Source organism: Phalacrocorax aristotelis, chromosome 8, assembly GCF_949628215.1.
Source record: "Phalacrocorax aristotelis chromosome 8, bGulAri2.1, whole genome shotgun sequence".
NCBI lineage: Eukaryota > Metazoa > Chordata > Aves > Suliformes > Phalacrocoracidae > Phalacrocorax > Phalacrocorax aristotelis.
The window spans coordinates 22529848-22543255 of record NC_134283.1 but is presented as its reverse complement, the minus strand read 5'-3'; the positions used below and the strand labels follow the sequence as shown (position 1 = coordinate 22543255).

The 13408-nt window shown below is 42.7% G+C and overlaps 1 protein-coding gene across 2 annotated transcripts; it reads left to right on the top strand.

Moving 5' to 3' along the window:
- The first annotated feature begins 53 nt into the window (after positions 1 to 53).
- On the top strand, positions 54 to 9424 carry CMTR2 (cap methyltransferase 2). 2 transcript variants are annotated; one of them, XM_075101815.1, is made up of 3 exons: positions 437 to 551; positions 1127 to 1211; positions 2411 to 9424. In XM_075101815.1, exon 3 carries the CDS (start codon positions 2430 to 2432, stop codon positions 4722 to 4724), a length of 2295 nt encoding a protein of 764 aa, XP_074957916.1. In that variant the 5' UTR covers positions 437 to 551; positions 1127 to 1211; positions 2411 to 2429; the 3' UTR covers positions 4725 to 9424. The 2 variants fall into 2 exon arrangements, with proteins under 2 accessions (XP_074957915.1, XP_074957916.1); XM_075101814.1 differs by lacking the exons at positions 437 to 551; positions 1127 to 1211 and adding an exon at positions 54 to 412.
- The last annotated feature ends 3984 nt before the right edge of the window (positions 9425 to 13408 follow it).

Genomic DNA, 13408 nt, shown 5'->3' with positions numbered 1-13408 from the left:
GGCTGTGGTACCGCTGGGAGGCGGCACCTCTGCTCCCCCCACCCTGCAGAAGCTACCTAGCTCAAACGCGTGGGGCCTTCTGGGGGAAAGCATCCAGCTTTTTAGCTCCTGTGAATGAAATGGTGTGACCTGCCTCCTGCTCCAGCAGCTTTGGCTTGGGGAACGCGGGCACTCGTTGCTCCTTGCCCTCTCCCAGAAGTAACCGCGATGGGTGGCACTCCAGGCTTTCTCCTGCCGGCAAACACCTCCATATTTATTTAAAAAAATAAAAATGAAAGCCCTCCTGGCACGGGGGGAGGTGCCTGCGGCACCCCACTGAGAAGACAGCAGGGCGGCGGGAGGCTGCGGGGCCGGGCCGGGCCGTGGAGCTAGGGGGCCGGGCCTGCCTCGCTTCGCCGCCGCAACCCGCCGGGTAAGAACGGGACCTCCTGTAGGCCGCGCAGCAGCCGCGGTCTCGCGTAGCCAGCGGGCGGCGCGGGGGGACGCCTCGGCCGGGCGCGGCTCTACGAGAGGCCGGGGCGGAGGGAGGCGGCTGGGCCGCTCTGTGGCGGGTCGGGACGTGCTGTAGCACGGTGGCGGGCGGGAAGGAGAGAGCGGGTTTCCCCGTGGCGCTACTGCCCTGCGAGCCCCCGGCGCGTGCCGGGGCTGGCTGCCGGGTAGCGCCGATCCGAGAGGGAGCTGGGGTGCGGGGCGCTGGCCTTCCCCCGGCGCTGGGATGTGGGGAGGGAGGAGCCCAGAGCCCTTAAGCTTGAATCGGGTCCAGGCGAATGGGGACTGGAAATAATTGTAAAAAAGAAAAGGCAGGTGACTGCTTGCCTGTTTCCTTGTCGTGCTTTGGATGATAGCTTGTTCAGGGATTTGGTGGTGTGAGCTGTAATTAAAAGGCCATGCTTATAGTTACTATTTAAAAATGAAATAAATCTAGTTTAGGGCAAGGCACTCTCCTGTGTTTCCCTCAGGTTTTAACTTCTCCCCAGTACCTCTAGAGAGAAAGGACAATATTAAAGCCGAAATACATCTGCATAAAGGAAAGTGAAACTAAATATTCTTATTGCAAGGCAGTCAAAGTGGGGAAATGAGAAACAAAACTTCATCTGTATGTACTTAACCATGTGCTTCGCCTCAGAGGGCTGATGGTTACAAGAGGAGACAGTTGTGGAGCTGTGGCCTGAGATGCTATATGGATTCAAGGGGAAGAGTAAAGTGTTTAGGTTGGCTGTGTTTTGTCCTCTTTGCTTCCAAAGTTTTTGAATTCTTTAAATTTTAATCCCTTATTTTTTTTACACTAAACTGTTTTATAACAGTTAAGATCATCATATTTTGCTTCTGAGGTAATTGGATCTTTTGGGGGATGGTTAAAATTATATGCTGAGGGATTACTTGTCTCTTGTTGTAACTTTGATTAAATTATTTTTGCTTAAATGAATGTCTTGGTTTTGAATAGGTTGCTGGCCAGCTGATTTTTGGTTAGTGAACCTAGCTTCTGCTTTGTGTGCTTTGTGCTGTACGCTGGAGTAGATGGCAGCAGACCCCCCGTTAGCTTTGTGCTGAGTATGCTTGTGTTAGTCTGTCTTCATCTACGCTTCACATTACTTGCTTCTTCTTGCATCAAGCTACTTGCTTCTTGCATCAAGCATGAGTTAGCACTGACCACAGATGCAAGAAAGTCTTTTCCCACATCAGATTTATCACTGTTATTCCAGTAAGGAAAGCTAGGTATAAGGATTTGCAGGGGCCTGGGGGAGAGCTGTAACGCTGAGCACAGCAAAGGGTATTTGTTTGTAGGCTGGTATTAAACCTCTGACGAGGGTCTCTTCAGCTAAAGAGCTGTGATGGAAGGTGCCAGTGAGGGGGCTCTCCCAGCATCACACAGGGTTTGGTGGAAGAGGTGTGAGGGTTAGCTGTTGTGAGTTAGGAGGAAATCGGAGGAACGTCTGCACTCCCTCTTGAAGCTGCCTTTGTTTGTGGCTCCCCACTCTCTGTACTTTGAGGGTGATGGTTAAATACTCCCATAATCAGATGAAAAGGCTTATGGGCCACTTGTTTGATTTGCATAGCTTGTGGTATGTTCTTTTTTGTGACTGAGAGAGGTGTATTTCAGTGCTTGGGCCTATAGAGTGAGCAGAGTATTTGGTGAAGAGCCCAAGCAGCAGCCAACTCTTCTTCACTGTCTATGTAAATAGCGTGAAGGGCGATTGAACCTGCAAACTACCTAATTTCCAAATAGCCTTATTCAGGATAGCCCTCATTTATTTTCATCATTGGTATGTGATTCTGTGAAGCATTTCTCCCTCTTGTTCTAGAATACAGAGATTAAGCAGGAGAAACTTATTTTTTTAAAAAAACTTTGCTTATTTATATACACTTGGGATTGGAGTGACATTGTTTCTTCTCCCCTGCTATTCTCCAGGTTGTGAATCAGCGCAAAAATGAACAAATGTAAGAAGCCTAATGTTGACCAGACTGAAAATCTTGATAAGTTCGGTCCTGAAATTCTTTCCGAAATTGAGAAGCTCTTTGCAAAGAAGTTTACTTACACTAAGCCAGTGAATAATGAATGGCAGCTACCAGATCCTGGTGATGCGTTTACATGTGATCACAAGGAATTTGACTCACTCCTGGCTCTGAAGGACTCGATGAATGAAGTGAAGAATCAACTGAGTGATAAGAACCTGGATGAATGGCATCAGCACACCTCATTTACCAATAAAGCGGGGAAAATAATTCCTCATGTGAAGAAATCTGTGAATGCTGAGCTGTGTACTCAGGCCTGGTGCAAGTTTCATGAGATTCTGTGCAGTTTTCCTCTTCTCCCTGAAGAAGCTCTTCAGGACAGAGAACTGAATTCTGTCCACCTCTGTGAAGCACCTGGAGCTTTTATAGCCAGCCTCAATCACTACTTGAAATCCCACCATGTCCCTTGCAACTGGAATTGGGTAGCTAATACTCTAAACCCATATCATGAAGCAAATGACACCCTTATGATGATCATGGATGACCGTCTTATAGCAAATACATTGCCTCGGTGGTACTTTGGCCCAGATAACACTGGTGATGTGATGACACTGAAACACTTAACAGGACTTCAGAACTTCGTAAGTAATATGGCCACAGTTCACTTGGTAACTGCTGATGGTAGCTTTGATTGCCAGGGAAATCCAGGCGAACAGGAGGCTCTCGTCTCACCCCTTCATTACTGTGAAACAGTCACTGCTTTAATGATCCTGGGCACTGGGGGATCCTTTGTTTTGAAGATGTTCACGCTGTTTGAACACTGTTCAACCAATCTGCTCTTTCTGCTAAACTGCTCGTTTGAGGAGGTCCATGTCTTTAAGCCAGCCACTAGCAAAGCTGGGAACTCAGAGGCCTATGTGATTTGTCTTCGTTACATGGGCAGAGAAAGCATTCATCTGCTGCTTTCCAAGATGATACGGAACTTTGGAACAGAAATGGTCAACAAAGCACTTTTCCCCCAGCATACGCTACCAGAATCTTTTCTTAAAATACACGAAGCGTGTTGCATGTTCTTCTATAAGTACCAGGTAGAGACTATCTCTGAGAACATCCACCTTTTTGAGCACATGGAAGAAGCAGAGCAGATGAAACTGTACGAGTTAAGAAACTGTGCAGTGGAATTCTTCATGCAAAGACTTTGTATGAAACCCGTTGCTAGAAATAACTGGCTTGTCAAGAAATCTCAGACTGGTTGCAGCATGAATGCAAAATGGTTTGGGCAAAGAAAGAAATATTTTAGTACGTACAATGAAAGGAAGATGCTGGAAAGCCTTACGTGGAATGATAAAGTGGCAAAGGGCTATTTTAATCACTGGGCTGAAGAACATAGTTTAAATAATGCTGGTAAAATGTGCATCTTGGAAGGATTGTCTTCTAACCTTGAGTGTAGCTTGTGGTACATTTTGGAAGGAAAAAGGCTACCAGTGGTAAAATGTTCTCCATTTTGTGATGGTCAAGTCTTGGAAAATCTTAATGAAGCTATGAAAGAATTGCTGGGGGGGAGGCTGAAAAGCAGGCAAATGCTGCAGCCTTGTCACTCGTGTGAAGTTCTTCCTGGGGGACTGATATTGGCAGAAGTGTCCGACCTTTCCAGATGTCATCAGGAAGTCCTAAATGAAAAATGTAGTGACCAGTTCAGGTGCCTTGTGGTGGGCTTCCCATCCCTCTGTGATACTGAAAACCAACCCAGTATGGAAATAAAGTTCCTGGACTCAGCCACGCTGCTGTCCTTTAGCTTCTCTTTGCTTTATGATGGAGAACCAAAGTACCAGCAGCAGCTTTTGGAGTGCATTCTGCATTCGTTGAATCAGCTTACAATGGGAGATGCGTTGATTTTGCCTGTTCTCTCTTGCTTTACACGCTTCACAGCTGGCCTGGTCTTTATACTGCATTGCTGTTTCAGATGCATCACATTTGCTTCTCCAATCTCCCACGAGCCTCTAAGAACTAGTGTTGCTTTGCTCTGTGTTGGTTACCGAGGCCTTCCAAATCCAGTTGTTGAATATCTGCGGCATCTGAATAAACTAATGAACTCTTTACTAGACACGGACTCTCCACAGCAAGTTTTGCAGTTTGTGCCTATGGAAGTTCTCCTCCAGGGCAAACTGTTGGAGTTCTTATGGGATTTGAACACAGCCATTGCAAAGAGACAATTCCACTTGATTGTTCAAGCTAAGCAGCAGCAAATCACTAGCAATATTTCACTTTAGAATAATTCTAGGACTGAGCAAGTTTCTGCTGCTAGACCTTGTTTCACAGGCAGGTAGAAGGTGTTAAAAACATTGTTAATGTGAAAGTTATGATACTGTAAAACCTTGACATGACACTGTTAGTGTTGGGAGGATGTTTTGAGCTATCAGTCCTGCTTGCATCATATTGGCCTGCCTTACAGAAACCTAAGGCTTAATCTCGGGCATTGGGGACTTGGGAAGGATAGTGGTTGAAGTGGAAAAACTGTTTCGCCTCTGCTAGAGCTCTCTCTGAGCAAATTTTTTTCTGTGCCACCTAGCTCAGAACTGTGGTCTTCATGATGAGAGAGGTAGTATGGTGATCTATACCTGTTGCATCAGGCTGGGTGGTCGGGGACCATGTTGTGTCACATTAGCCCTCTTCTGTGGAACAGAATGTGGAAGTTTTGACACACCTGTGTATTTTTCCAGGGTTTGTAGAAGCTGATACATGAGGATTGGTCCAGAACGCTCAGCAGTGTGCAAGCCTGATGAAGGACTTGAGGGATGAGTGTCTTGAAAACAGGCAGCTGTCTCCCAAAGGCTGGGTTAGAAATGACTGCCTGTAAGCAGCAGCAGAGGTGTCCAGGGAAAGATGATCATTGGTTTTAATTTTGTTTATGTGAAGAGCAGCAGGCTGTGTAGGGATTTGGCAGGTTACTGTGTGGCTTTGTCTCCCCATCAATGAATGGGCTGTTATAACCTTATTTCTAAGTGGCTTGCGGGTCCTTCTTAAAATGATTTGAGGCTCCTGAGTGAAAATAAAGACTTGCATCTGCTGGCAGCAGCTGTTAATGAGGAACTGCAAATGTTTTTCAGGCTGAAAACATGATTATGCACAGACTTGTGTATCAAGAAATGTTTTGGGAGGAGCAGTAAGCTGAGGAAATACGCGATAACTTTCTTTGGGAAAGTATGATCAAGATTTCAGTTGGTTCCCCTTAAGGATAAAAATTATGAAGTTGGTAACTGACTGTTCTTTAAGAGAGTAAAAATTTATTTTCCATATTGTTCCTTTGAGAGCTAAATTTTGAGGCCTAACCTGAATGTGTGTTAACATTTAGTTTTAAGTTTGTAGTTTACGTGGAAAAACCTGCTCAGGGGGAGAGATGATGTTTAAAGGAAAAATGGCGTTGCTGTTGATCTGTGCAAGGTCTTTAAGGAAAAAGATTGAAAGAGGGGAGTTAGAAGGAAAATGCAGTCTCCTGATGAATTACTAGTCACCTTCTAGAAGTACTTTGAGTTATATAATGTGGGAATTTGAAGGATAATTGATTACTGATATGGGATTAAAAGCACTGCTGAAAAACTGGTTTGTCTGGAGGTGCTGCACATTTAATAGGCTTTCTTGCCACGTTAATCAGGGCAGAGTTTAATGCATTTAACAGTACATTTTTTAATTTAAGAATTTGATAGGTGAATGAGTTGGTGGCTCAGGTCTGACTCATTCATAACATTTTCTAAAAAGTCCTGCTTTCTACAGTTGCATGTAAATACAAGCTGCTGAAACAAGTTTCTGGGATTGGTCATTGTCCGCTTTAATTTATTTAAATGAACTTGTTCTTTTTGCTGTAAGCTGAGTCATGCTTCCTCTCTCGGACCAGGAAGGGAAGAGAGACTACAAATTGGGAGACAAATGCAGTAATAACTTCTCCAGTAAATAATTTTTTGAACCTGTAAACTCAAGAGTGTGAGGAGGGCCACAGATGAATTTCAGTGGGAATAAAAAAGAAACACTGAAAATCAGAATAAAGAATTGGGGAAGAAATAGTGTAGAATAACAGATGATGAGACAGTATCAAAGATCACCTATAAAAGTTGTCTTTATCTGAAACAAAAAGCAATATAACGGTACTGTCCACCAAAGACACCCCTATGGCCCTGCCACTGTTTCTGAGGTGGTTAATGCTTCTGAAACTCCCACTGAGCCAAAGCATTTGAAAAGACATCTTTTAAAGCAGGGCTGAATAAGATATTTCAAATGCAAGGGTTTGCTTACACTGTGATATTCTGCCATGGAGGCATGAGTAGCCAGAAACATCTCATCTAATAGGTACTTCGACTTGGGTTTTTTCTTACTAACATTAGTCTAATATTTTTAAATTAGTATTTCATAGGTAAAGTAAAATCCTGAGGTGAATGACAGACCATGAGAGAAAATGCATTTATGTTCTCAAGCTTTCCTTGGTCTGTTCTGATGAACTATGCAGACTTACTTGAGATTCCTCTTATCCCCTCATTCCTCATATTATCAGTCTCCTTTTATTCATTTATTTTTAGGAAAAAAATGTTTTAGATGGTCACAAAGCTTTGGGGAGTTAGGACTGCATGCTTCAAGATACACTAGACTGAGCTGGTGGGGAAACACGATCCGTCTGTTTGGAAGTACCCTGCAAAAAAAAGTGTGCAAGCTGTGCTGTGGAGAGCCAGATCTCTAAACCAAAGGAAATCCAATGTCCTGTGGATCCTGATGCCCAGTTTGCTCTGGAGATTTTTTGTTTGTTGGCAGACATGAGGAAGTGACAGGGGAAATGCTTTGACAGCAGCTATTTCTGTTAAAAAGAAAGGATGTGGTTTGGAGAGTCTTTTTCTATTATTATTTTAATGGTAGAAGTTTCGAAGTTAGGAATGACACACATCCTTTTAATTGTGAGACTCCTACATTGTCCCAGCTGTCTTTAGACCAAAGGTGTCTTTGAGAGAAGTGGCACTTAACTTCTGTTGTGACTTTTGGAATATGTAAGAATGCACGAGAAGAATGTATTAACCTTTGTGGAGAGGTTCTGATGACTGCTGCCTTCCTCGAGGCTGTCAGTTTTTGGCCAATTTGATTTTGAGTGACACCTGAAGTAGTGTCCAGTAGTATCCAGGCTGCTTTTAAGTTTTGTTTGTTGTTGTTTGTTTGTTTTTTTGTTTGTTTGTGGGTTTTTTTCCTACAAATAGGAAGATGAACTAGGTATTGGTTTTCATAATTAGGAGTTTAAGGTTTCACGCAGGGGAAAACACAAGGGGGTGGAGAGAATAAATTGGTTATGATGTGATTGAGATTAATGCAAACTTGAGGTAAATTTAGTTTTGCAGCCCTGCTGTTGCTGGTTTCCAGTGAAGGACCATTATCTAGGCCCAACGATTAGCTATGAGCTGCATTAATTTTTTGAAACTTTTTGGATCTTTTGCATGAGCATTGAATGAATTGGGTACTCCAATAAGTGAAAATGCTGATTTTTTTTTTTCTTTTGAGTTCCATTAAAGTTAAGAGGCTTGCTGCTTATTTTTACTAATTTTGTATTGTATTTAGATTCATTTGATGTGCACAGATTGTATGTGTTCTTGCCACTGGCTTTCCAATTTAATTTCTACAAAACATAATGAGATTTTTAGTATGAAGTTGGGTAGTCTATTAAAAGAGTACTAATTGGTGTCTATTAGTCTTCATTTATGCTGGATCTGTCAAATTCCTGGTTGTAAAAGTAGAATATGTAGCAGAATTGTATTCTATTAGAAAAACAACATGGGACTTAATGGGAAGGGATTAATATTGCTTATGTGGAAACTAGTGGAAACTAGGGGAAAAGAAAAACAGGCCTTGGTTTCCGGGCACCGAGCTTCAGGATGCAGAATAACATCAAGTCCTTGATCCACTGGAAGCAGGGGTTGACCAGTAAGCTGATGCCTCAGAGCCTTATAGCCTCTTGTTATGATCCCTATAAACTGTCTTTTGACATCTCTTAAATCTATGGTTGGTTTTCAGTGTGTTAGTTCTTAATGGTGAAGTGGGGGAAATCCTGTGTAACTTTTCTTGCCATTTTGGGTGGTATGAAATTTTTTTTTAAATAGTACTTGCCCCCATTTCCCACTTTTAAACAAGAGCCTCTAAATTTCACCTTGTAGCCTTGTCTCTCATTTTTTTTAGCACTTTAGTGAGTGAAGACTAAGATTAAAATTGCCTTGCCAAAGTCTGGTAATCGTTTTTCCATCTCATTTGTGCAACTATTTTAATGAGTGCCATGATGATATCCTTAGTTCCAGTTCTTTGTGCACTTCAGTCACTTGACAGATCAAATGGAGCTGTTTATGCCAGAAAAGTGCTCAGCCTGTGGCTGTTCATTGCTTGCTCTTTAGGCAATGATTTGGACTGCCATCGAGCCCTCTCTTGTGAATCCTTATGGGTCCAAAGCTGATTTCAAGTCTTAAGAATGAAATTTGTTAAAAAATTAGCCGCTGGCTGTAGACACTTATGCTTATAACAAGCAGAACCTTTAGGAAACCTTTAAATGCAGGAAACTTCTCCACCAGCCGGGACAGGCTAATATAACGTGGCTGGTGGGATTTGCTAGCCTTTTGTTGCTAAAAACCCTTAAAAAAAGGCTTTGTGGCATAACCACCTGAACAAAAGCTCCAGTTGCGTGCTGCCTTTCTTGTACACATGGGTACGCTGATATTTGCATGCGTACAGCATGCAGGATTGCACAGCCATGAAGCTTTTGCTCTGTAACTAATCCATGTGTGCTTTTGTTTTGAAGAATGTATGTATTTTTCTAAGTAGATGAAGGGATGTTGCTTTACATGGCTACTGCATATTTTCACTTGGTCTGCAAATAAGTGTTAAGACCTTTGTTTTTAAAGGAAAGGAAAAGAAATGTGATTTGGAGAAAATAAAGTATTTTATTTTAGGTTTTAAATGTTTCTATTTCTGTGTTTCTTTACCAAACATGGACAAAACAATGACGCACGGTAGGCAGAAGTCTGGGGAGGTTTAATATTTCATTTTTTTCCTTGACCCATGGTTCCCTCACCTTGCTGTTTGGATCCGTCCTTGGTGAGTGAAGAATAGTGGGGCATTGAAGCAGCCTGTTTGGTGGGGATGGTGTTTGGCTTTCACTTTCTTTAACTCTCTTTACCTTTGCTGTTTACTGGTTCAGAGAGAGGTTTCAGTTGCAAATGTGGTCTAAGCACTATGTAGGAGGCCTGTATGCAGTTCCCTTGGCCTTGTCACTGAGCTTCACAATCTGCGTCCCCTTGTGTGGTTGCTGTAACCTACTTTAGCAGCAAGGACTCTGTCTTACAGATATTCAGTTTCTCCTGGCTGTGACAGCCACTCTGGTAGGACAAGTCTGTTATATACTGCACTCTTGTCTGTAAAGTCTATTATTAATTGTTATCCAAATGTTTTAATTCTAAGTACTTGCCTTCACTGAATGGTATTAAGAAAAAGCTGTGTGCCTTATTTCTCCAGGTTGGCTTTGCTGTACTGACAAGGTTCCAGCTGATTGGCTTTGGCATGGCTATTTGATTTGTCTTGAGACTGCTTGCTAACTAATTTTGATTGCAATTATTAATGCTAACTTTTTTTCACTGCCTTTCTGCTTTGGAAGTGAACTCCAGTTAGGGAGCTGGGAAAAACCATTGTGTGTCCTAGAGGTGTGAGATGACACAAGAAATGCACACTGTTCTGACACCGTAAGTTCCTTACAACTAGTAGGTATTTGTAGGGGAAATCTTTAAATCTCTAGTGTTGTTGAATGTATGCTGAAATGCAGGACAGTGTTGTCTCACTTGATTTTAGAAAAGCTCTAGACTGTAAGCATTGGCTGTTACCGTCAAATCGTACTTCAGGGAACTTGGGGAGTTTGGAATTGAATGGTCTTCGAAATGGGGGCTGGGTTGGAAGAGCCCATTAGAAGACTGTCAAGTTGATTTTGGTGGAACTATTGTTTAATGTGGTTTCAGTGAAGTATAGGGAAATGTAAATGCTTAGACTTGTATTCAAGCTCATAAACAGTCTATGAAATATTTGCATTCCCAATATAATAGCATAAAAACAGTGCCTAAAAACATGAAATGGCAGATTAGAAAGTAAAGGGAAAACATCGATGTCTCCATTTGGCTGCTACAGATCTTAAAAATTGCATATGTGACTTCTTCAGTCCTTAAAGTCTATTTATACACTACGTTATGTTGATCATAAATCTTACTTGAACTTTGATAGATCATAATATGCTAGCATGCCTGCCAGTTTTTGAGTTTAGATAGTTGGTGTTGAAAGCTAAGCCAAATCCCTGAGCACAAAGCGAATCAACTCTTGCCCTGGCTGAACAGGTGTTTAGCAAATTCTATTTTACTGTGTTGTGTCAGGTCCTCAGTGTCCTCTAGTGAGACCAGGGAGATGAAATTTTACCTGTAATGCAACTCATACTTGAACTAGTGCACCACAGTTAGCGGACCCTTGTATTAAAACAGTATTTTTCCTCCATAGTGAACTTGAACACATCTGTTAGAGTGCAGCTTTGTAGTGCTTTACTAAATGAGGATGACTGTCACTTGTTAAAGAATTGATTTATCTAAATTGGGGGATAGCAGGGAAAATGGCTGCCAATTCTTGGTGAATTGATTTACTTAAATTGGGGGATAGCAGGGAGAAGTAGATCAATATTCAAATCTTATTTGTTGCTGAAGCCAGAGATCACTATCTGCATAGCTAAGAGAGGAACAGATGAATGCTGCCTGATGTAAATGAAAGCTCATGTGGTACCCCCAGGTCCTAAGCTGTCAGGTATGAAACCTCAATTACTCTAAGGAATGAAGGGACTGGTGGTGAAGTGCCTTAATTTAAGTCTCTAGAGAGTTAAGGTGATTAAATACTTGCTTTATAATGAGTTGATTGCCCCAGGTTGATGACAGAGCACAACTCAATGCCATTGAGTTGAAATGCAGTGAAATCTGACCTGGGGTCACAATTAAACTTGACTCCGAGGTGGCCACTGAATACCTACGCATTCCCGCAAATAATGATGCTCTCTGACAGGCGAGTGTTCGGTGGAGGAGTGCGGGTCTGAGGCAGGACTGCTGCTGGGGACATCTGAATCATGGGAGCCATCTGAGCAGCTGGGGCTCCCTGCCTTCATTACCACAGCAATGCTGAGGTGAGGTACCCAGCCATGTACTTTGAGTAAACCATGCTGCAAGCTGTGTAGGCAGCATATAGAGCTCTGCATGGAACAGATCAGTAGCTCAGGATGTATTCTGGATTAGTGCACCTAGTACTGGGATGGCTATAGGATTCCTGGCTGGTAGAAATGGTGATGTTCAACAGCAGAGGCTTGCTGTTGCACCTGAAAAACATAGCAGCTGTGCATCTCTTGGAACTGGTGTTGAGTGTTAGCACGAACTGAAAGGGACCTGGATCCAGGTAACGTACTGAGAGAGGAGAGCTGTTTCAGAAGCCTACCTCTGCTGCGTGGGAATGCTGGAGAGGCTAGTCCTCAACTAGGGTGACCTCACACTTTGCATGGAAAACCAGAGTAGGCTGGGTGTTTAATAACTGTCAGTACTATGGCCTTAGCTATACATCACAAAGTAATTGATTTCAGGGTGTTAATGAAATTTAGATTTATAGGCATAACTGTATTTCTCTAAGATGCACAGCTAATAGTACTGGTACTGAATAAAACCTAGATTGGCTTTGTTTTCATTATAAAACAGGGTGGTCTAAGCCTATAAATTTATATTTGTATAGGTATATCTGTGTAGGTGGTTTGGTTCTTAATTACATTACTAATTTTGTGGAAGTTCTCTACTCAAATATGTTATTCAGACTTGGAAACCTGTTCCAAGCTCTGGATGTTGTCCAGCTCTCAGTTCCTGCACCTTCCATGTGGATTGAGTGTCACTGCTCTGTGTGAGAAAAAGGAGACTAGATCCTAAGTGTTCTTGATCAAACAGCTTGGGGGGATTTTGAGTAAGAAGAGGATTAGGCCTAAGTGTGAAATTCAGTCTGACTAGTTTCTCAGTGGGTTACGGAGGGGACAGGACAGCCATTGTCCCTTAGGCTGGATGCTGGGACAGTGGAGTTTGCTAAAGTGGAGCTGACACAGAAGTTACAGGCCTCTTCTGAGTCATCTAGTGTGATCCTGATAACAAGTGTTTAGCATGTGTAACAGGCCTCAGAACAGGTTTGGGTCTAAGTGCATGTAGTGGCTGGGAACATACCTACTTAGGTTTCAATAACTGACTTTACTCATCACATCACACTCTGCAGTTTTGAAGTGACCTGAACTGCTTCCTGAAGGAAACAGTGACAGCAGCAGTCTCAGGAGCATGAGTGGAAGTAATGAAGCAGTAATTAGCAATTAATAAAATGTGGTGAAACTTACAATTTTGATAACTGCTGCACTGGCCTAGAGGTCTGGTGCTGGAGTGAAGTAGTCCCTTGGAAATCTACAACTCTGAAGCTTAATTATCATAATTTCCTTTAGACCCATCTGCTCTTAGAGCCGACTTGTATATTTATTTTTCCCCCCTGAAAGTAGATGAGGCTTTAAGGACTCCACTTCTGTGGCTTTTCACAGCAGAGATTAAATTGAAGCCAGGATTAAGATGCAGGGACTGAGATGGCCTTTGTGGCTGATGTATCATGCAGAGGGCAAAGTTCTGTTAAAACAGCCGGTAGGTTCTTGGAAAGGTATTCAGATACAGGAGGAACTGGGACAAAAGTGGACAGAACCTCCCTCCTCTGTAATTGCAGAGGGTTTAGTACAAATTGGGAGTGTGCTGTCTCCATGTTCTTCTCTTCCCCTTCCCTCCTCAAGCCCTTCTGAGACAAGTCAAGTTCTTATAGATACTGTGATAATGAAAGGCAAGGGTTGCTAAGTAACCCTCCTGATCTG